The sequence below is a fragment of the Pezoporus wallicus genome, unplaced genomic scaffold (genome assembly GCF_028554395.1).
Source record: "Pezoporus wallicus isolate ANWC-B61680 ecotype Strahan unplaced genomic scaffold, APGP_CSIRO_Pwel_v1 contig_4166, whole genome shotgun sequence".
Lineage (NCBI taxonomy): Eukaryota > Metazoa > Chordata > Aves > Psittaciformes > Psittacidae > Pezoporus > Pezoporus wallicus.
Window position 1 is genome coordinate 737,742 of NW_026637685.1, and position 23,621 is coordinate 761,362.

Below are 23,621 nucleotides of genomic sequence, written 5' to 3' on the forward strand. Positions count from 1 at the left end.
TTCATACTTCGAGCAGTGCATGTTCTTGATCTAGGTAAGTTCTGATGGAATAAGTGAAGGATGTTCTGTCACCTCCAGCTAAACATCCCTCTGCAACGTATGTAAGGACAAAAAAAAATCAAGATTTAGTTTCATGAAAGATTGTATTTCTGTATAAACTAATACTACGTAAATAGCATACCTAATAATATTTTTTTCTTGTTTAGTCTGCTGTCTTCCATGATGTAATGGAAACATAGCGCAGAGTACTATTTCTGTAAGACCTTTGAAACTAAAGCTCATCATAGATGTGATTAATTCATAGCTGCAGTCTGCTTCTGATAGATACAAGAGTTAAAGATGAACAAGGGAACCGGAAAGTGAGACAGATCAGATGATTGGGGAAAAAATGTCAGCTAGAAAGAGCTTTTTTCTATCATGAGCCTCTGTCACACCTGTAAAGAGATGACCATATCAGCACTCTTCTTGTGTGGCACATTATTTTACATGGTTTTGGTGGAATTACTAAGATGTAACTCATTTGGTACAGCAAGGGTGGAATTGGAGCAGTGGTGTTGCTGTTGTTGTGGACTTTAGGGGAATCTTCTTTGTGCAGAGAATTATTAAAAACGAGTGGTGTGAAGGCTGCAGAAAAAAATATTCCCTGGCAGTCCAATTACAGTGGTCAGGTCATGTAGGAGAGCAGTCTGTACAGGTGTGTGATGCTGAGATAACAGCAAAGATGGGAGGAGGTCACATGCAACAAACAAACATTTACAGCTCTGGCACAGAGCACTACGATTAAAGTGTCTCCTTAGAATTGAGAGAGGATTTCTTCTTTGTGAATGATGGACTTTGGTTCATGTGAGAAAAGCAAAGCCAATTGATTTAATAGCAATTAACTCATCCAATATTGGAGAGCCGTTACAGTTGGGCATAATTCATTGAAAATTGTTCCTGCAATGCTGTAGTCCATTAGATGTTTCAAAAAGGAGATGGGAACTGATAGATATTCTGCACAGATACAGTCAAGAGGCAGAATAGTTAGGGGAGTCTCTCTGTAATATTGCCTCATGCCAGCAGGTAGTAACCTTCTTTTATCTTCCTAGAAAGCCTTAATAAGGATGCCTCTGGGGGAAGGGGAACTGACCTACTATTTAATGGATTGGTAATCTGCCTGCCAGATAATTGTATTTCCTATTGCACTTGATATAATAGTTTTCCACCTAAATTATCAGTTACTTTGGTTTTATTTTTTATGTGGATTTCAGGAGTTAATCTTGACATTGAGCCATAAAAGACACGGCTTTTTCTGCATCAGTGTCACAGGTGAAGGAGGAACTTTTTGCTGCTGTGACCAGCAGCCGAAGAGGCCTGCTCTGCCTGGGCTTCTGTACCTCTCAGCACCCACTTTCTGTAGAGGCATGGGTCTAGTCTAGCTAACATGCTAAGAATGTTTTAGTTCATGCCTGCCCTGGCAGTACTCAGTACAAGCTAATTTCCACTTAAGTTGGTTTGGGCATGCTGTATTAACTTCCATAATGGTTTTTGTTGTGCAGCCCAGTGCTTCCTCTGTTCAGAGAGGCGCAGACATTCCCCACCAGGTACAAATACTTCTCAGTTTCCTATTGTTATATAGGGCACCAAAAAATGGGGCAGATGGCTTGGATTTATAGTTGTAACTCCTCAGTTTTATATATAAGTATTCATTTAAATTGATATGATGTTTTCTGTGGAAGTCGTCATTCTGTGCTGTTCTCCTTTCATTGCATTGCATCATAATAGCATCAACAGTGATTTTAATATTGTACAATTTTCAAGCTCCTTGATCTAGTCATGTGACTGTCATCTGAAAATAACCATAAAGGACAAAGTACATTTTGCGTATCTGAGAAGAAATCAGAAACAAGATGCATAGTTAGCACAATCTGTTACTTCATTTTAAATGGATCATTAATGAGGTTTTTAACAAATAGTTTTTTCCCATTTTTTTTAATTAGAAAATGGAGTGGGGGAAAGAAAAACATAAATGAAAGAAAAACAATTTTCTTATCATTTTTCTTTTGTAATCGGATGACTTGCTTCAGTGCTGTGTGACTATATTTAATTAATGATCTCAAACTTTCTTATGCTGTTTGTTAATGCTAGTCATTGTGCTGGCTGTGTGTCTGTTAGTTTATTTGCATATGTGTGTGTGGAAATATTCCCAATGTGATCATCTGTTGTTTGATACAGAAATGTAATCACATTATACATCTTGAGCATGTATTTTCCTTCTTTGTTAATCATTTTATTCTGCTGATTCACCTTTGTTATGACAGTTTTATAGAGTCATAGAATTTAACACTGGTTGTGATTTGAAAACAGGATGACCCACGTGCATCCCATCTCTTTTGGTCACTGAGCCAGTGTGGGGGGACCCCCAGAATTCTGAGCCATTTACAGCCCACTTTGCTAGGCAACATCTTATCACTGGCCAAAAAATTGTTTGTTTTCTGCCTGTTCCAGTTGAGCTGATCTCTGCTCTTATGTCTGATACGGGCAATAACAGCAACATGCTAAATTCCATTGGATGATGCTGTAGGGGTATATTTAATTTCCCTTATTGAGATGCATATATGTTCCCATTTAAGTAATGAAGTATTTAAAATGCCTTGCCGAAAAAATGAGAAGACAGTTTCACAGCTCTGAAATTCCTATGCCAATATTTCTAGAACACTTTTTTTCTGGGAAAATAAATGTTGAAGTATAAATGTTCATCCATTGCATATGTCTGCAGTCATCATCTCTAATGCTCAGATTGGGCTATAGTAACTTCTGCTAAAATATCTCTGGAAGCAAAAATCAGGTGACTGGTTTCACTGGAGAAAGTAGTTAATTCCTTTGCAAACAGCAAGTACACCACTTGTTCAGAACATCGGTGAGTCCTGATACTGAAAACAGTGCAATTTTCTGGTGGTTCAATGATGCAGTTGGAATTATTGTCAAGAATAACACGTGTACTAAGTCAGTAAATCTGTGAGTTTGGGAAGGCATTTTACCTGGAGCTTTAATCTTGAACAAATACCTGACAGTAACTCGAGTAATAACACTTTAAAAGGTGCACACTGAATAACTAAGGGATAGACATCACTGATGTTATAAAACACAGGGCCTGGATATAGTAAATAGTATAATGAAAAGTATCTTGGATACTGAATGCTTGTAGCATTTCAATCTATTCAAGAATATATTGGACAAAATATGTTTATACAGGATATTGATCATTGAAAATATTTTCCATAATCTGTCTGCAACAGCTAGTACCTCCTGAATGAATATGGAAATATTGAGAAACTGCTCCCAAATTTAAAAAAAAAAAAAAAGAAAGAAAAGAAGAAAAAAAAAAGCTAGTTTTCCTGAAATAGATGCATGAAGCGCAGCATGCAGATAACAGAGGCTGTAGGAATGGTGCCTGCTTTGTTCTCTAGCAGGCAAATTTCTGCAGTGGGTACCAAGAGAGCAGGCTGGGGATTAGCTGGGCATAAGATTGTGTGTGACTGATGCTTTGGGGCTCTGCAAAGAAGTGTCTTCTTGTTACTGCTACTGCACAGCATGGAAGGGCTTTTGTGCTACAGTTTCTTTTCCTTCTTTGACCAAGGCTTTTGGATGTGCAGGGTGATGGACTGCTCACGCAACCTCGACAAGTCTCCATGGTTTGCATCCTTCACAGGGTCCCCCTAGAAAAGCACCCTGGCCAGGACTGCTCCATTTGTTCCTCCAAATTGAGTGTCCTGGTGCTGTGGAGGGCGTAGATTTAGTCTCTCATGTTGCAAGCCTGGAGAATTACTGGGGAAATGAAAAGAGCCTGATCCAAAGTCCTTTTGTTTGGTTGGGTTTTTTAAGTCCTTTTTTATTGATTTCAGTGGGCTGTGAGTCAGATCCATGCTGCCTGTTACATGATACGTTGGTCCAATGACTGACAGGGCTGCAGATGCTTATTCTTTTGAAGTCATTGGCCAAGGCATTCACATAAACCATGGATTTTATTGAAACTGCAATTAAAGCAAATCAGGCTTAATGCACACTGAAAGCCTTTGTAATTAGTATACAGGTGAACGTGGAGGAAAAGGCACAGCTTTCCATCGTTCCAAGCAAAACCGAAAAAAAGAACTGTGTTTATAATCGAACAGCATGTGAATATTAATGCACAAATTCCTCTGAGTCCCCTAGTTCCCCAATGCAATTATTTTCTATTCACATTAATTGTTCCTAACAGATGACAGTAATGACTTTGAGTTAAAATGTGTGCAAAGGAGGCCTTCAGCAGATCAATGCTGTTTAAAAATGGGGTCACTTCTGCAATCATTCACTGAAGGTGTAACAGTTCAAAATTAAAATAACATTAACATTTTGATTGATTTATAAATGTTAATTTTGTAGTTCATTTTTATGCCTTTTTTCCTGAAACCTGTCAAACTCTATAGATAATGGTGGGTCTTGCGTTCATTTGTCATTGTTGCATGTGAAGTAATGATAAGTTGCAAAACAGTGACTAGAAGAAGTAGAGTTTCTTTTGGATAAAGAATGATCTGTTTTGCAGACAGGAAGTCTTGGACAAAGTAAGCACAAAGAGCAATGTTTCAAATTAGAAGAAATACTCTTTTACCTTGGGGTCTTCTTTTCCCTTGAAATTTAACAGCAGAGTTTGGAATTTTAGAAATGCTGATCTGCTGCATATTTGACAAATGCTTATGTTTTTCTCATTCCCTTCTGCTCCCCCAGAAACTCCATTCACGCATCTTAGACCTCTCATCTGGGGATTTGCTTTCAGAAGTAGAACGAAACAGAAGCCTGATGCAGTCTCGAACTGCTGATGCTCAAATTCACGTGAGTTTTTGTGCTGTCCTTGTACCCCTTATTTGGGACCCTGCTTTTTGCTTCTGAAGTCTGATGCCAGGGATGAGCCATAAAGCAGAGCTCTGAATTGAAACACTGTTGAGGCAGATAAGAATACTTCTTTCTTCTGTTCTCTGAAATTTAATATTGTGTCCTCAGTTGATATAGTAAGCAGATAGTGTCACTGTGCAAAAAAAAGCGTAAATCTTAGCAATGTCCCCAGTATACCTTTTTGGGTATTGATTACATCTCAGATCTCTGAGAAATGGTCAAGGAGCTTTTTATTAAAGCCCATACACCGTATTATTCATCCCACTTTTATGATATATTATGTATGAACTTTTAAAAATTCATGGGCTCTGCATTTTTTTTTTCAGATGGAGTTAGCTTTGTGCTTATTTGGCAAAACGTTAGCCAGTGTGGCTTTCATGTTTCATTGTCAAAGAGAAAAGTAGCTTAAAAAACAAAAGTCACATAGAGGGAAGGAAGACAAGAACGGAGCATTGAACCTGTGTATGACTTTGAAGTATAGTAGTGTCAACAAAAATGTAATCTCCCTTGTAATACATACTTTAATGAAAACACATTGTTTCAGAGGTTCACAAAAATGCGAAGCACCTTTGCTTGATATGTAATTAAGCCTTCAGGTTAGTTTTTTCTAACATTTTTTTGTCTAACAGTCTGATTCCATTTTCTGTGATTTCTAGTGAAAATGGTGTGTTTAAATTGTAATACTACTTTCAGGCCTTTTTAATTTCATTGAAGGTAATGACTTAAGAGTCTTAATTACAAAATTAAAATTTCACCGTGACAGTTATAGACATGTAAGCTAGTTAAATATATTTAATGAATGCATCATAAACATATTATTCGAAGTACTTTCTCAGATAATTACAAGAATAAAAGCAAACTGCATGGGAAAATTCCACCCTCAGTGATCTGAATACAGTGTAGAAATTGGGTGGATATCCTACTTCAGCATATGTAATGGTGCAATATTTTTGCACATCTTCTCCTTTCTTAAACAATACAGAGGATTACACTAATACACTGTTCATTCGCTTTCCTTGGATATCTCCATTTTTCCCACTGCTAAAACTGTAGTACCAAAGGCCTTTCTCCTCTCTTTAGGTGAAAAGGAAACAGTGAGGGGATGGAAAGGCTCTCAGACTAGCTGAAGATGACAGGAGGGGAAGGCAGTATTTGTCAGTACACTGTGATCTCTTTCCTCTGACATGAGACTCTCATAGGAAATGGTTTTACAGGCATCCTTCCCTTATACACTGTGATGACTGGGACATAGCCGAGTATAAAGGGCAAAAATTTGACATGACATGTTTTCTGAGTGCCATAGCTGAAAGGCAACAAAACAGCCAAAAGAAGCAGATGCTGCGAATGGCCTCTCTATAGTCAACCTTACAGGGAATGACACTGTCATAGCTGGGGAAGCTGATAAGAGAGGGACTCCCATGTGAACCACGATGTCATAAATAAAGAGTAATTTGTCTCAACAAGGCAAGAAAGTCTGTTTCAGAGCCCAAAACACAGACATCAGCCTGCCTCACACTGAAAGATGTATTCTTCCCAGATCCGTAGATTTAAAGGCTACTCCTTTGACTTCATAGGAGGACATGTAGCAATAATTCCCAGAGGTGAAATGTTCTCTTGCTACCTCTAAATGATTTTTCCATTCATAGGTTTTGCCTGTGACAGAGAATAATGGTTTGCCCTGTAGTTACGTTTGTCAAAACCAGAACATTATTATGTCAGTTGAGCAATGAGCAGCTGTACTGATGAACTCCTCAGCAGTAAAAATTCTGCTCTCCCATTTAACTGAAAAAAGGTTCAACCCTTGTAGTAATAAATGGGAGGACATGGGAGAATAAATGGAAGAAATTAGCAGAAGGGCAACAAACATGCTAGTGTATGAGAAGCGCCTACAAACAGCATTTTTTTGGAGATTAGCATGAAGAAGCTGTGTCTAGTGCATATACGGTTTCAATAATTGTTTTGTGGATTCAGTAACTTCATATTTCATGTATCTTCTTGAATATAAAGTTAAAATTTTTAAGCAAAATTAGTTTGGGGTATATCTACATGCAAAATCAATAAATATTTTTAGCTTGCTTTAATGAAATCTGAAGCAAAGTTTTATGAAACAGAGTCATATAGAATCATAGAATCATTTAGGTTGGAAAAAAACCTTAAAATCATCGCATCCAACTATTAACCTAATACTGCCATGTCCACCACTAAACCGTATCACTAAGTGCCACCTGTATACATTTTTTAAATACTTCCAGGGATGGTGACTCCACCACTTCCCTGGGCAGCCTGTTCCAATGCTTGACAATCCTTTCAGTGAAGAAACTTTTCCTAACACCCAATGTAAACATCCCCTGGAAAAACTTGAGGCTGTTTCTTCTCATCCTATTGCTTGATATTTGGGAGAAGAGACCAACCCCTACCTCACTACAACCTGCTTTCAGGTAGCCATGTCATTCTGTCTGGTGTTCCTGGTAATTAAAAAGATGTCTGACTCTGTAAGGGAGCTGGAGAATAGCATAATAGAATGGTGCAGGCACTTAACATTAAAGAAGCTCTAACACTGTTAGGCACAAGAGTATTAGTTTGAAAACAAATTAAAGGCATCCTAGATACTCCTACAGAGGTTTAATATTTTACCTAAAGTGCTATCTGCTCTTCATTACTCTCTTCCTCAAAGCTGGCACTTAGTCACAGTCAGCTGAAATTGCATTTGGAGAAGGGCGATAACTACACAAGTACTAAAGGCAGCCATAAAGTGTCAATAAATTGCATAAGCAAGAGGCTTCAGCTGTCTGCAAGCGACACAAAGATGGATTGTCCTACGTCAGAGAGTTTCTTAGACAAAGCTTTGAACTAGATAGGAAACCAAAATTAGACTGTAATGGAGAGATTCCATTCTCAGTGGACATTCTGGCTGGGATACTAAATTAATTTACCTTGTCCGGGGTGCACAGCCTCATCAGTTACATTGTAGGGCTATAATGCAGTTGTCAAGATGTACTTGTATTCTTATAACTTTGTTTTCTGTATCTTACTCTGGCACACTGCTTATATACAAAGCATAATTCAAATAGAATAATCGTTAGCAAAAGAATAGCAGAATATTGGTTTGAGAATAAAGAAGAAAATATGGAGGATTGTGGATTTTTGCCCTGACAAATTTTAGCAATTTGTAATTTAGTTCTCGGTATTAAATTCACCAGATGCTAATGGCATAACAGGAATGCATAAGTAGCTTACTTGCTTTTTCTTTGTCCTTCTTAATCAAGAGGAAGTTAAATGATCTTTTTCCACCCGTAAGATATTTCTATTTCTTCTCATATTTTAGGAACGCCAGCAGAATGTGAAATCCAGTATACCCGTTTTGAAATGCCAGAGTCAATTAAATATGACAGGTCCTAGCCGCCTGTATCCCCGGAGCAGCTGCAGTAGCAGTGAACTCTCCCTCTCAAGTGCTTGCAGTGAATATTCCAGCAGTTCTTCCTACACGTGGAATGATGGAAAGACATGCAGCAAAAGGGTAAATCAAATTAATTTTCTTCATTTATTAGCGTAAATTAATCTGAAACAAGATAAATTGAAAAGCTGCGTATTTCAGAGATTTCTTTTCATTTTCCTCTCTCTTTTATATTTAAAACAGTTGTCACTGAAATCAGTAAGGATTCTGTCCCAAATGTCTCCCTCCCTTTCACTCTCCCCCTTTTAATTCTTCTTTAACAGTTCCTTTATCACTCCAGTTTGCGCACAGCTTCTTCATTTATTCTGGCATTTATTCTGTCTTTCACAGTCCAAATTGCTCTTCTTCTTTATCTTAATCCTTCCATTCATATTGTTCTTCCTACAGGTTTTAAATGTGCTGTAGCCTTCACACCACTGTGAAATCCTTTATTAAAAAGGAAAATTGTTATTAATAGCAATGGAGGAAATGTAATACCCTATGCAACTCCTATATCTGTTTTCTAAAATGGTAACACTTTTTATTAACAGCACATGTGAGTAATATGTGAATTTTATTTTGTTTCAACAGTCATCTGTGAGCTGGGATAAAAGAGTAAGTGTTGGCTCTTCGCTCCCAAGCAACCTCTCAAGTCCTGCAGATGATCTACCTCCAACTCGTATCAAGGAAAACCATATCTTAGAAGGGCTGAAGAAATTACAGAAGAAAAAAATACTACTTGAATCACCTTCAGTAATATCAAAATGGGGTTACAAAGACTGCATGAACTCTAATGAAGGAATATATTCCCCTGGAGTTAAATGTGGCGGCCATAGTGAACAGACTTATTGTAAGCCAACAGAAATAGGAAGTATTTGCATTGAACATAACAAAACATTCTCTTATGATTCAGATTCACATGATGATGCAGATGACGATTCTTCATCCTTACTGTTGCTGCAGGAAGTACCAAGCAAAGACTGCAGGACCTATTGTAACAAATTAACTCACAGCATTTCTGACAGTCTCTTTGACTGGGATCCTAATAGGAAACACTTGCCAGAAAGAAGTTCATATTTTAATTCAAAGGAAAGACCTGAAAAATTGACTAGTTTTGTCAGTGGATTTCAGGCAGAAGTAAAATCATGCACCAGAGCAAAGCTGCCTGAGTTACAGTTATATCAAAGCCATGCTAATATAGGCTGGAAGGACCTTAATTTTCAGCTTTCAGATACTGATGACAATGAAGTCTTGGATGAATTGCATATAGAAAGCAGTGATGAGAAAAGTCCATCAGATTTATTAGCAACTCCTTTTACTGAGAAGTACATGAAGACCTCTGACATGCTCAAAGACACGGAGAATTCTCAGTTTGTATCTACTGACAAAGAGGAAAAAAAGATATCTGCTCCCTCAGACATTAGGCCAAAGACATGTAATTTCATTAAACAACAAAAGGTTATAAAAAAGACCTCTTCTGAAGAGTGCATTACAGTAATATTTGATGCTGAGGATGGTGAGCCTATTGAATTCAGCTCACATCAAACTGGAGTTGTCACTGTAACAAGAAATGAAATTTCAATCAACCAGCCACGAACTATATCCAGTGCAGAAGATACTGAATTTATACCTCAGGGAATAACTGGTTTGCAGACAGGAACCAATGCTAGAAACTACACTTCTTTAGAAAGACCTGAAGATGAAACTGAGAAAAAGACTCTTGAAGATAATACAGGGAATAAAAACACAGTTGTCACCATGACCTGCAGTGAATCTTCACACTGTGGAAGAATGATGCCACAAAATACTCCACGACAAAAACTAGCAAAGCCAGTGTATGATGCAACATACAAGGGCAATTCAAGCTCCACGGTGCATTCAGGAATCAATCAAAAGCCAAACTTGACTAAAATACCAAGCAGAGGTAAATTTTCTCCACAAAAAGCTGCGATGACAGAGAATGGGGACAAACCTGTAGCTGAAGCAGTAGGCCCTGCAGCCCTTGAAATATCACCTGCTCTGCCACCTGTAAAGCTTTCAAGATTTAAAAAGGCACAAAGTCCACCACATCATTTTGACTCAAAGGTTGACTTTCAGGTTCCAAAGACCCCTATCCACCCTCTGCCTAGCTTGAAACATCCCGGCAGAAGTGACTGTTCAAAGTATCCAAAGAGTCAGAATCCAGCATCACCACTGTTGCCTCAGCACCTTATAGAGCCCACTGACTATGGAGAACCTCCAACCAGAGACTTCCATTGTGATTTAGCAACTGTAGAAACTCGATCACCATCCCCACCCCTTCCTCCAGGCAGGTCAACATCCTTGTTGATTCAGCCTGATCATGCTCATTCACCACCTGTAGTGGTAAAATTAGGAGGAGCTGGTGCCAGTGAAACAGCAAAAAATATACTGAAATCATCACCATCAAAAGGAACTGTGAACTCTGGCTTTCATAATCAATCTAGTCATGAATTGCAAAGAGAAAATGCAACTTCTGGGGCCAAAATTGAATTATCTTCCCTTCAAGAAAATGCAGAAGCAATTATGCAAAATAAGAGCGTATCTCAGCAACCCCATAGTGCATGCCAAGAGCTTCCCAATGTTTCCACAAAGCAAGTCTGCCCAAAAAGCCCTAATCAGCTGGGTTTCCACAGGAATCGTGAATTTCCTAACACAGATTTTCAAACAGCCAAGTCCTTTTCTCTAGGTTTTCCATCATTGGAAACAACTTCTTCACAAGACACATATTCCAGAAAAAAAGGTATTTCCTGTGACAGTGGGGTAGATCAGACACAAAAGGTGCCAAACATTCTCCCTGCAACTCCTCAATGTCATGCCACAAGCACAAGTGAGCCTTTACTATCTCAGGTAGACAATTCCCCATTGTCAACACTGTTTCATGGTAGTGAAACTGCACATGCTTCCCAAAACTCGAATGAGAAAGGAATGAAAACCCGTCTCCCTGTAGGACTGAAGTTATTTGTCAAATCCCCCCAACTTCACAAGAGTTCTACTGTACCAGGGAAACAGGAAAAAGACAGTATAAATGCAGCTTCCAAAAGTAATGTGAGTTCAAGTAAGTACAAGCAAAATGAATCTATATGTGTAACCAGTGGAAGTACAACGGATGCTGAATTAAAAGACTCTAAGTCTGGTACTGAAGTAAAACACAGTTTTAGTGTGGGACTTGGTATGGATGCAGCATCACCTCATTCACATGAAAACTCCAACTTGGTGGTAGACAGAGTAGATGGATTAGAAAACAAATCAGTTAAGAGATCTGTTTCTTCTAGTAACAAGTCACACTTGAAGCCAGCTCTGGGCATGAATGGAGCTAAAGCTCGCAGTCAGAGTTTCAGCATTCATACAGGGGAAAAGCCTTCTGCCCCTGCAACAGAAGGTCTCGGAAAAGTACGGACTCAGATTATTACAAACACTTCTGATAGAGGAAATTCTCTAACAAGGCAGAACTCATCCATAGAAGGACTTCAAATCAAGCCCATTCCTGGGTCAGCAGTGACACCAGTGACTCTTTCATATACTCCTAAAACCACAGAAAATTCCTATTCCAGACAAGGCTCTCTTGGAAATGCAACTAGTTGCAATAGCCAGCATGGAAGCCCAAGCAAACTGCCCTTCAGATCATCTCCAAAACAAGACCTGTTTCACAGCACTTCAAAATGCAATGGAAACAAACCATTTTCTCAGAAAGATGCACGCAGCCTGTCTGTCCAGAGTGAGAAAAGCACTGAAAGTTTTCAACATGAAGCTCATAGTAAAAAAAGTGTTCTACCAGCAGAACTGGAACTAGAACTAGAAGCATCAGTTTCTGTATCTTCCAAACAATCTTCATCATTTCAAAGCTCAGATGGAATAAAGTGTTCTCAGAAACTGGAAGCAACAAAGTCACGAAAACAGCAAATGTGTTTACAGTTGGCAGAAGCCTCTGAGAAGGGTGCCAATATTTTGAGTTCTGCAGCTCTGCAACCTACAATAGAGGAAAAAGTCATGCTATGCATCCAAGAAAATGTGCAAAAGGGTCAGGGACAAGCTAAATCTCCCACAACAGAGACTAAACAAAGGACTGGGCCCTCTATAGCTAATTGGTTTGGCTTTCGAAAGAGTAAGCTCCCAGCACTGAGTAGCCGGAAGACTGATGATCCTAAAACAAAGGTAGAAAAAAAAGATGCAAGAATTTCAGGATTTGGAATTAAGCAGGCAAAATTGGATAGAAAAAAAGAAAAAAAGAAAGCTGAACAGCACTGTGAAACAGAAAATGAAATTAACAGGAAAGCAGACAATGGTGATATTTTAGCTGATGCCATGGAGAGCAAAATTCTGAAACCTTTGCAAGACACTCCTGGTGAGTTTGAGTGTGAGCAAGGCAAAGGTTCCAGCACATCTGCGTTCTCACCAAAAGACATTTTTATGAAAGAGCTTTTAAACAGGTAAAACTCTGGAACACGGTTTGGGATGTGTTGTTGTACACTGTACCTTTACAACTGATCAAATGCCAAGTTCAATGTGTTTCTCATAGGCTAAGAATGCATAGTAGTAATTAGTAGGTAGACAATCAGGATGTGAATCTCTGCACAAAAAAGACCCCCAAAACATTAATAGTGAGGTGATAATTTTGTTCATGTTACTTTGTTAACCAAACCAGTGGTCTTTGAAATTAAAAAATGACAAGTTACATCCAAGTTGATAGAAATTCAAATAATTCCAGAAATCGAGAATCTTAGCAGATGGTGTGTAAAGATTGGGAATATTTAGGTACATGTTTTAATGTATTCCATCTTCATGTATTGTAACCAGCAGACATATATTTGGTAACTAGTCAGAATTAATTGCATTTCTAGCTACCACAACCTTCATTCACGGAACTTAACAATTGCTATATTGTGTTTTCAAGTTTGCCCACAGCAGTCCCAAATATAATATAAATCATTATATGTGAAAGGCTAAATTGATATACTACCTGAAATTGTAAGTGACAGGTTTGATCAAGGCTACTTAGAAACATTTATCACTCAAAGGTTTAGAGACAGAAAGATACAGAGAGGTTACTTCAAACATTAAAGGAATGGGAAAGTAGAGCGATTGAAGAAGGGCAATGTAATTTATCAGAGGAATCGTTCTCTACCTGCAGAGTTGATAAGAAAGCAGCTCAGCAGACAGAAAGTGGATCAAATAATGTTTCCTACAGGAGTGTGTCGAAGGGCAGCTCCCAGGGCTCCTCTCTTCACAGCAACTCTATTAGCTCTCAAGGAAACCACAAGAAAAACAGCAACACAAAAGCTGATATGGAAATGCAGAATCAGACCCTGGTAAGTGCTTTGGTATACGAAAACATTATTATGTTCTTTTTTAACTTCTGGAGGTGCTCCTGCCTGTCAGTACAGACAAACAGGACAATAGCTGTTTATATATGATAGAAGGATTTTGTGTAGCTAGAGAATTGTGAATTAATACTAAAGTTGGCAGTTTAAATACAGGCCAGTTATACGGCTAGTCATGAAGATCCTACTGCTTCTGCTGGCAATTCAATTCCAATGGAGTTACATGCACAGTAGTGCTATAATCATACTCTAGTAGTGAAATAATAGGACCTTTTTTTTTGTCCATTTTTTCCCTGAAAACTGCATGCCAGTGTTAACATTCCTCTGAACATTTATAGAAATTGTTTCACCTAAAAAGCGCGCTGCTGATGCAAAAGGGGCAAAGTATTTGACCATGTTTGAGAATATTTGTCACTTAAGAGAGAGTCTTTCAAAAGCAAAACCATACTTTTGACCCATGTCTCTGTACCATGGAAAATCTACATTTAATGCCCTGTAGTTAGTTTTATGCTTCAGTAAGGTACTAAGTATATCTCATACACCAAGTTACCCAGAAAGTAGGGATGATGCAATTTAGAAGAAAAACAAATTTTTTTTTTTGCTAGCTACTAGATTCTGCTTCTTGAAAGGTTTTGTGAGTGGCTAACTTTTCTGCATGGAGAAGTATACATGCAGTCAAGGACCCAAAGTCAGACTGAATGGGTGCACTTCCTTGTGAAGCTTCTATTAACATAGAATTTAGTAAGCAATTTCTTGCCCAGAAGGGGCCTTTCCCATGATGTTTTAAAGTTCAAGCACCAGGAAAACAGAGATGCTTTAACTTGATGAGCATTATTTTCTCATTCCTGATAGCTGTCCTGACCACATTCTTACGATGATTATTAACAATAATCACAATTTCCACCAAAAAGACTGAAAACCTGTGCCAAATGCAATACTGATCATGAAGTTAAGGCTGTCACTTTTGTTGTTCTGATAAAACCTAGTTACTGAAGTACAGAACATGCAACTATTTCATCTGAGAGAATTTGAAACACAAATTCTTTGGGATGTGTTTTAAGGGTAAAACAAATTTCAAAAAGCTTCATTATGGGAACTGGAAAAACTCTTAGCTTAGTACTGATGTTTAAGATGCTTAAGGTTAAAATATCCCATGCATAGTTTCAACTTCAGGCAAGTGTTTAATGCTGATGTCTTTTCTAAGAACATCTGCAAGGTCATTTTTAAAACTTAACAGTGAATATATGCAGAATGAATATGTTTGAAAACTTTTTCCTCCTGACTCCTGTGGTATCATCTCTTCTTTCAAAATGTAGATGTCTCCTGCATTATAAAGCCACAAATTATAAGCATATCTAAGGCTGTCCTTGTAGTGTCACTGAAAGGAAACAGAGAGAGTGAAAGTCTGGAAATGTGCAATATGCAGGAAATTCAATCCAACTGATCTAGAACTTTGATAGCAAAGCAGAGCCCCTTATCAGAGCCACTCAGTTTTAACTATGCCCCATTTAATATGGTCCTGACAGCTTAGGGTATATCTTCACTGTACAGAAATACAAAAAAAAACTCTGCACACTGCTTCTACAGTTTCTTTCTGACTCATTATCTTCTAATGCTGGAATAATTTGCTGTGCTTTTTGTCTGTCATTTTGTGAAGTCTCTCTAAACATAGCAATAATAGTCATTTAAAACTCTAAGTATATGTTCAAGAAACATGCTTTGTTTTATCAGGTAACTGCAAAGATTGTTCTTAATATACAAAAATAATGGAGAACTGCTAATTATACTATTTCATTATTAAGGGCATGTTAGTTACAGGGAAAAGGCATTACCTGTCATATACAATACACTCCCTTATTCATGGGAAATCAAAGTATTTTTTGTATTCTTTTTTAAGATGAAGTTACATAATATGCTTCATCTTTTCGAGTTTCATATTATGTTTTTTTGTGTCACTTAATTCCTGAAAGAAATACCTAGTGCCAAAAGACTGGGGACATTTAGAATAACAGTACTAAAACCATGCTTACGGTTCTTAATGCTAACCTGTGAAAGAGATATACCTTAAGATTCCACAGTATGTAATATTTCATCTTATGCTCCAAACTTCTGCAAGAAAAACAATGCAAAGTTTTTAAATTCAGAGTTCATGCATCTTATTACTATAATTTCCAGTTATTCTTTGGTGTCTGCTTACTTTGAAGCAGATTTCAAAGGACTGTGAGACAGCTGTGACTGAAAAGTCACATGCAGTAGAATGGCCTGTTGTGCATTTTTTTGCTTGTAAAAAAGACAAAACAAATTCTTTCAGAGAAAACAGCATAAATCTTTTGAAAAGCCCTAAACTATGAAGATTTCTTTTTTTGAACAATGCAAAGTGCATTCAACCATACAGGTTTAGCGTCGAAGCTGCTGTATTTATATACTGCTTCTTTAAATCCTCCATAACATTTTTTAACATTAATTTCCTAGCAAGTTTTTCCTTTCAAGCCTATTTAATTTTTGATGGTTAAATCTCTTCCCTTATGGTGTGCCAGGTAAAGACTTGGGGCCCTGTTACACTGTAACATATGCACCAATTACATCTGATTCTGTTCATGCAAGCAATGTTATTGCTTGACTGCCACTAAATTTATGGAAAAAGCAATGTTCCACCAATGGCGGCCTTGTGCTTTCCCCTTCAGAGGGATACGCTTCCCGTTAGTGTTCATCAAAAAAGCACTTTGTTCTAAAGGCCAGCCAACAGAAATACATAATCCTTTAGCTCACACCAAGGATATTCCACATTCTCCAATACTTTTTCATGTCCTTGGCTGGAGCTTAAGGTGAGATACAATCATTTTTGTGCTGCACTGCTTCATTTCATCTATGTGATTTTATTACAACCCAGTGTAATTTAGAAAAGCCACGGGCTTTACTTTGTGAGGTGGAAGTGTGGCACCAAAATCGAGACACCAGGAGCTTTGTGTAGCACTGTCTGTCTGCAGTCTGTGTGTTTGGGGAATACCCAGAGATCTATCCTAATACTGTGAAATGTCACATCAGCAGTAAGCCACAGACTGCCATGCAGTCTGCAAATGTGAGAAATTGTTCTGCCCATTCTTTGCATGATCACATACTCTTGTCTTAATTTTCCATAGCCTGAAGAGCGTTACTTCAGAAGAAAAAAAGATGTAATCAAATCTCTGGGATTAGGAGATTATAAATGCACTTTATTTAGATGAAGAGCAAGTCTTTCATGTTTTACTTTCATGAGGCTAGTCACAGGAGGTCAGTAAGGCTACTAGTGTAAGCCAGACAAGCAGAATATATACTATGGTCAAAGATACGGCATGCAAATGATGATAAATTCTATTGGGTTATATTGCAGAAGATATTTAATGTTATTGTGGATGTGCTGTAAGTAGTTTAAAACAGCAGAGGGACTAATAAATAGGTTAAAATCTTTGAGACAGATACTGAAAATATACCCTGAAAGTATCTTCATTCCTGTTTATGTATCATGGCAGAGAAATGCGTCCCTGGATCTGAATTATGGTTTCTGATGGCATGTAATGGAAGGGGTTTTCACCATATGCTAGGAAGATACCCAGGTTATATATACACTTGGGAAATAGTGCAGAAGAACAGCAAAAAATATGCCTTCATCTGAAAAATAGAATATCTAGGGGATTTGATTAACATATACTTGAATAAAGCATGTAGGCTCTTAGTGTGCCCTGCATTCTTAAATTAATTTTTTCTCTCTGTTTAGCTCATTACTGCTTTTAAATAGGAGTGGAAACAAAAATGCCAGAGTTCTGTGTTTGCAAACTGAACTACAGAGATACCGTATCATGTATTAAGTTCACTTTTTTTTGGCTTAGAATGTGAAACATGGTATTTCTAGAGAGAAGCAAAGAGGTCAGAACAACTGCAGAAAAGAGTTTTCCATTTGAGGAATTACATCTTCCAAGGGTATTTTTTGACTGCTGCATGCTACTGTTCATAGAATGAAGTCTTCCACTCTTAGGTGCCCTGTAACTTTATTCTGGTTTATTTCTGAAAAGATATTCTCTAGTTATCCTGAAGCAACATGACTGAGACAGATTTTCTTCACTTTTGTTGTTGTACTATGTACAGGCTAAAGTAGTCACAGAAAACCTGCAAGAAGAAGAGGAGGACACCATGACAAGGACTACATGTCAGAGTCATGTGATAGGTACAAAATTATGTTTTACGCTGGATTTTATTGCTGTCAGTTCTTAGGGAAAAAAAAACAAACATGTTTAGTTCTCATTATTTATTTGTTTGCCCTCCTAATGTTAGCTTTAGCATTCATTTAGCTCTGTTCCTGGATAACCTGATTTCACCAACTATATAAAAAAAAATGGGTACATACCATTAGCAGTTGTGGGTCAGTTCAATGCTGACAGAAGGGCTTTGGAATCTGGCCAAGAAAGATCATTTCAGCATCCAAAACTAGATGATTACATATAGTGGCTTAATTCAAGGGCAGTTGTGCATGATACTTTCAGTGGGAATATTACTGATATGCTGTAAGTCTGTCATCTGGCCTTGAATTCAGAATAAAATTCTGAATAGCAGAATAATTTCTGTAATGAACTAAACCAGAGGGAGTAGCAAAAGAGGTGTCTGTTCAAAAGACCTTAAAGCTGTTCCCTTTGTAGGCAGAGACTGCAGCAATGGTTAGAATCTGATTCAGTGTTTTCAGGTCACTGTAAGTGATTTAGCTAGCCAGAAGCTCTTTTATTTCACTAATATTGTCAACTTAGCAAGTGTGGCTGAACAGAGGTATCATGTTGAAATACACTTGTCTTTGAGGTAGTAGGAAAGTGTTTGCATACTGTGTTGACACCTTTTCAGTCTCAAATTCAGCCAAATAAACTCTGGCTATCTTACTTGCCAAAAAGATCCCTAAAACTCTATGAACCCAGCCGTAACTTAGCTCCATTACAGCAGCCAAATAACAAGAACTTCAAACAATGCAGTGAAGGGATTCTGCGAGTGGGTAGGCACTAGTCCTGAAAAGAGAAATACATACTCCTCACTCTGTGAGTTAAAAGACTTACTTTCTGTTACTCAGAATTGTCCAAAAGAGTATAACTCACTCGAGATTGTTCAGAATTATTTTCCCTCAGAATTATTTTGTCTCCATCCCAAAATTCTCAAAACTTCTACTTTGAATTGATGTGAAATGTTTGGGTTTAATTTTTTAATCCAGATACTGAACAATTGAAAACAGCTATTTGCAGAGCTTTTTTCTTTTCAGACACCAGTATAATTGGTGGTTGTGGCTGAGACCTAATTGCTATATATTTCAACATATTACTTTGGTAGTACATCCTGTAATATGTCATGCAGGTAGCTTTGAGAGTGTTAATGTTTTCCTTCTCCTACAGGCACCAAATCTGAGTCTCTGACAGGATATAGTGGTTCTGGAGCAGCTTGGTTGGCATTCCCCAAAGTCAGAGTTCAGTTGTGCCTTAGGTTCATGAGGCCCTTAGTTTGGAGAGGTCATCTCTGTGGGTCCAGTCCTCCTGTGCACCAGAGTCCTTTTTTGCAAAGACAGGAGCGTTTTCTTCACTTTTTTCAGGGCTGATGACATCAATAAAGTGACAGGTAGGTCTGTGGCCCAGGTCTATCCAGGTCCACAGTAAGTAATGCTACAGAGCAGTGCTACAGGCAGTGCTGCCCTTGGGGGATTTCTATAGCTTGTAACAAAGACTTTTTCATCATCTGAATTATACCAATTGCAAAAGCATCTTCTTTTCCTTAGGCAATGCCATCTCTTAAATGCTCAACACAGGATGCCAGCTATCCCTATTCTGTCAAACCATCTAGAGTAACACAAGGAAATTGCTCTGAGGATCTAGCTGTTAATGTCAGGAAGTTTTGATGATGGGAGACGTTATATGAAATGGGTTGTATTGGCACAGTAAAAATAATACAAATCTAGGCAAATTTGTTAATATCAGCACAATGAGTCCTAATGCAGGGTGTACGAGTGGTTACTTATTTGAGCAGGACAAGCCGAAGCCTAGGAAATTAGAAGCATAGATCTAAATGCACTTCCTGAATACTCCTATATCAGTATCATGCTGTGCTTTGGTCCTCTCTCATCAGGCAATATTTTATCTTACATTTGTGTTTTTTATGCTGCATGTTGCATTGCTCTTTGTGGATAGCAAGATTTCCTAGGTCTTACTCAGATTCTTTTACCAAATTCTTTGACAGAGATTCTGGCTTTTTTCTAATACAGAGGACTTCATAGATAGATACTGTTTTTTTTTTTCAGGACTGAAACTCTATCCAGCTTTAGGAAACATTCATTTGGAACATTTGCCATGTCACCTTGCAGTTTTTAGTCAAAGCCATACACAAGGAGGGACTTGTAAAGATTATAAAAAAACTTGTTGGTATGGAGAATTATCTGAGATGGGAGAGAGACAAATTTGGCTTGCTTTACTATCAGCTCCTAGGCTTCTGGTTGTCAGAAGCAGAAGGGAATACAGGAAGGATAGCTCTGTAAATGCTGAGCCTTGCTGCCATCAAGCACATGAGCCAGGTCCTTAGTCTGGTCAAAGAGAGCCTGGTGGAGGCTTGTGGTCTGTCTTTTTCATTGAACAGTTTCACTGGGCGGGGGGGGAGGTGTGGTGTGTATGTCTTCCAGAACAGGAACATTTTTGAAATCTTGAAAATTTCAGTGGGCTGTAAGTTTCTTACTGCATTCTTCACTATTGTAAGCACTAATTAAAAAACAAAACAAAACAAAACCAAAGGCCACTGTGGTTTTGTAGTTGTACATTAAGGAGTTTGTTCTACTGTTTTTGATCTAAACTGTTAACCAAATATTGCTGAAAGTCTAGAAGATGTAGAAGGGCTATGATTAAGCAGGGAAGATGTTCTCTACATAATAGGAAAAATATGTTGCTGTAGTTACCACTGTAAAATACCTAAATTGACATCAGTTCTGCCCAGTTAGCTAATAAACATATACATATAACTGAACCGTCTTCAAGCTTGATATCATGTAAGACAATGCTGGTTCATCACGTTCTAATAATAACTCCTAGGTATGTTATATAAAAACCATGTAAAATGCCAGTTGCTAGGTTTTCAATTCATTGTTAGTTGTTATAAACAAATTCAAGTATTTAGCCGTCTTTGGATTTGCTAAATTGAAAGAATGGAGTGTGATATAAAATTTCTCTTCTAGTATACCTGTATCTCAGGAGCACATGATCATTTCCATATGAAGCAGTCTGTATTGTATTTAAACATATATTTAAAACATTTTTTTTAAACGTAAAACAAAAATACATTATGCCCTGGATGCTTTTGCTGTATTGTCAGCATGAATACCAGATGTGGTCCTGGAAGCACAGACGCTACTTGTGCTGCCACTTCCCACAGACAGGAGACCTAAGAATCCCTGAGCATCATTTTCAGGTCCAGAGCTCCTTTCTTAATCCCATTGCAATAAAGTAGCTGGATTTTGAAAGAGTGATGAAGTGGGAAATCCTAAAGTACCGAGTATGAGGAGGGACATCATAACAAGGTTGACTTTCCCCAGCTCAGACATGTACAGCAGAGTCTCCAAATATTCTTGTAACTAAAATTCAGCTATTGTTTCAAATTAGCAGCCACTCCTGGGAAAGTGTGAGTGCATTAATTATAATGTACTAAACAGTTTTCAGTAAAACAGTGTCCTGGGTTGGGCTGTAAGAATTATTTTTCCCCTTCTAGTAGCTGGTGCAGTACTGTGCTCTTGACTTCAGTCTGAGAACAATGCTGATAACACACCGCTGGTTTTAGTTGTTGCTAAGTAATGTTTACTCTGATCAAGGACTTTTCAGTCTCAAGCTCTGCCAGGGAGGAGGGGCATAGGAAGCTGGGAGGAAGCAGAGACAGGGCACCTGACTCAAACTAGCCAAAGGGCCATTCCATACCACAGCATGTCATACCCAATATATAAACTGGGGGTAGTTACCCGGACGGCTCAGATCGCTTCTCAGGTCAGGATGGGTATCGGTCCGCGGGTGGTGAGCAGTTGTATTGTGCATCACTTGTGTTTATTGTTTTCCTTCTGTTACTTTCTCCTTTTAGTTTTATATTCTCTCCCCTTGTTATTTCCCTTATCATCGTTATTATTATTGGTGGCAGCAGTAGTGGTTTTGTATTGTACCTTAGTTACTGGACTGTTCTTACCTCAACCCCTGGGATTTATATTCCTTCAATTCTCTTCCCCATCCCTCTGGGATGGGGGAGAGAAGAAAGGGAGGGGAGTGAGTGAGCGGCTGGTTCTGAGTTGCTGGCTTGGCCTAAACCATGACAAACAGCTTCAAGGGAAAAGCCAGAAATCCATGCAAGCAAACGAATGCTAATTACTGTAGAATTCACTCTGGCAGACAATTTCACACAAAAATACTATGTTATACAGTAGCAGTCATGCCAAAGACGATTATAGTATTCATTTTTTATGGCTAAAATATGGGTACCTTGAAGGAACAGAAGTATTTTTGGTTGTGCAGGTGCCTACACAAAATAAAATGTTCTTGACCTTGGAGTTTTTTTTTAGGAATATGTATCTGTAATGAAGAGGAAACTTAGTCATAATTAATCATATCACCCTTTGGTGGTGTTGTAAACCTGTGCTGAGGCTGAAGAAGGGAAGACAGTGTGCCGTTTTCTCAGACATCAATGCTTTGGTGGTTTTCCAAACCCCATGTATGAAAGCTATATGATTATAATTTCTCTGGGTCCAGTTTTCTTTACTGTTTGTCATTCCAGATGGGTGACAAGTTTACTAGAGAAGTGAGTTAATATTAAATGTGCCTTTTGCTAATTATATACTCCAGCTTCACACAAAATACATTCTCAGCATATATTCACCAGCCTACGTAGGCTAATAAGCAGTGTCTGAGGTCTCAAGTTCTTAAATTTATACTCAGGATTCAATAAAAAAAAGATTATTTTTTTTTCACAGATATTTCTATGTGTGAATATGCTTATTCACCATAGTGGATTTGCAGTGATCATTCTATCCTTAGCAGTTCCTAAATTAATCAAACAGGTGCTTCTGGTCTAAAGCACAAAACTTCAGGGAGTACATGAAAACATGGACAGTTCATATAAAGGAGTTATTTTATTGAACTGGAGAGTTTTTTGCTTTCAGATAGTATCTTTAATATGTCACTTGAACTAAAGGGACAGATTCATTCTTTAATGAAAGCCTGTTGAACTTTGACGTCAGGGACATCACTATAGGTAAGCTTTCTCCTTGGAACGACATCACTGGTAAAAATAAAAGTGAAAAAATAATCTGAATATATCTGCATTTCACTTGAGCATTGTGGGTACTCTAGAGAGCAAATACTTGATAAGCAAGAATTGGCAATAGCAATCCAAAATATATCAGGGTGTTGTTGGTGATACCTGCTCTGTTGGAAGCACAAGATACTACCTGCTAAAGCTGTATTGGGAGTTAATTCCCAAAGGCAGTCTGGGGCTAGATCCACGGTAGAAAGATTCACAGTTATTGTAAAGAAATTAGCTGTGGCATTGACCCCTGTTGTTTGTTTGGAGTGTTCCTAGTTAAACTCAGAGCCAGGCGAAGATTATGAAGATAAATACAGTCTGTATTTTTGAAACTTTGAAGAAACAATTCAGTCTAATTTTTGTCGAATTTTCATTAGAGGTCCAGGTCAGTTGCTCAGAATTGATTCATCCAACATTAAATGGGAGCCTTGTAGATACTGCCATTTCTGTAATACAGAGAAAATGCCTGCAGCTACTTGAAAGGGTTTTGAAAAGCTAGATACAGGGTTGGGCTTACGCATTATCAAAGCAACATTAAAAGTGCATTGTAGACTTTGCTCCTTTGTGCTAGAACAAAAGCACACACTGAGGTCAAGGGATTCTTTTGTAGCTCTGCTGTA

At 38.1% G+C, this 23,621-nt stretch overlaps 1 protein-coding gene across 13 annotated transcripts in view; it reads left to right on the forward strand.

The window, feature by feature from the left end:
- NCKAP5 (NCK associated protein 5) overlaps positions 1 to 23,621 on the forward strand; it is a 505,074-nt gene that overhangs the window by 428,318 nt on the left and 53,135 nt on the right. For 9 of the 13 annotated variants that reach the window (XM_057407188.1, XM_057407190.1, XM_057407189.1 and 6 more), the window contains 5 exons: positions 4,744 to 4,848; positions 8,234 to 8,425; positions 8,933 to 12,789; positions 13,491 to 13,668; positions 17,803 to 17,881. In XM_057407188.1, the coding sequence (XP_057263171.1) occupies positions 4,744 to 4,848; positions 8,234 to 8,425; positions 8,933 to 12,789; positions 13,491 to 13,668; positions 17,803 to 17,881 (4,411 nt within the window). The remainder of the gene's footprint in view (positions 1 to 4,743; positions 4,849 to 8,233; positions 8,426 to 8,932; positions 12,790 to 13,490; positions 13,669 to 17,802; positions 17,882 to 23,621) is intronic. The other 4 variants (XM_057407193.1, XM_057407199.1, XM_057407200.1 and 1 more) reach the window with 4 other exon arrangements.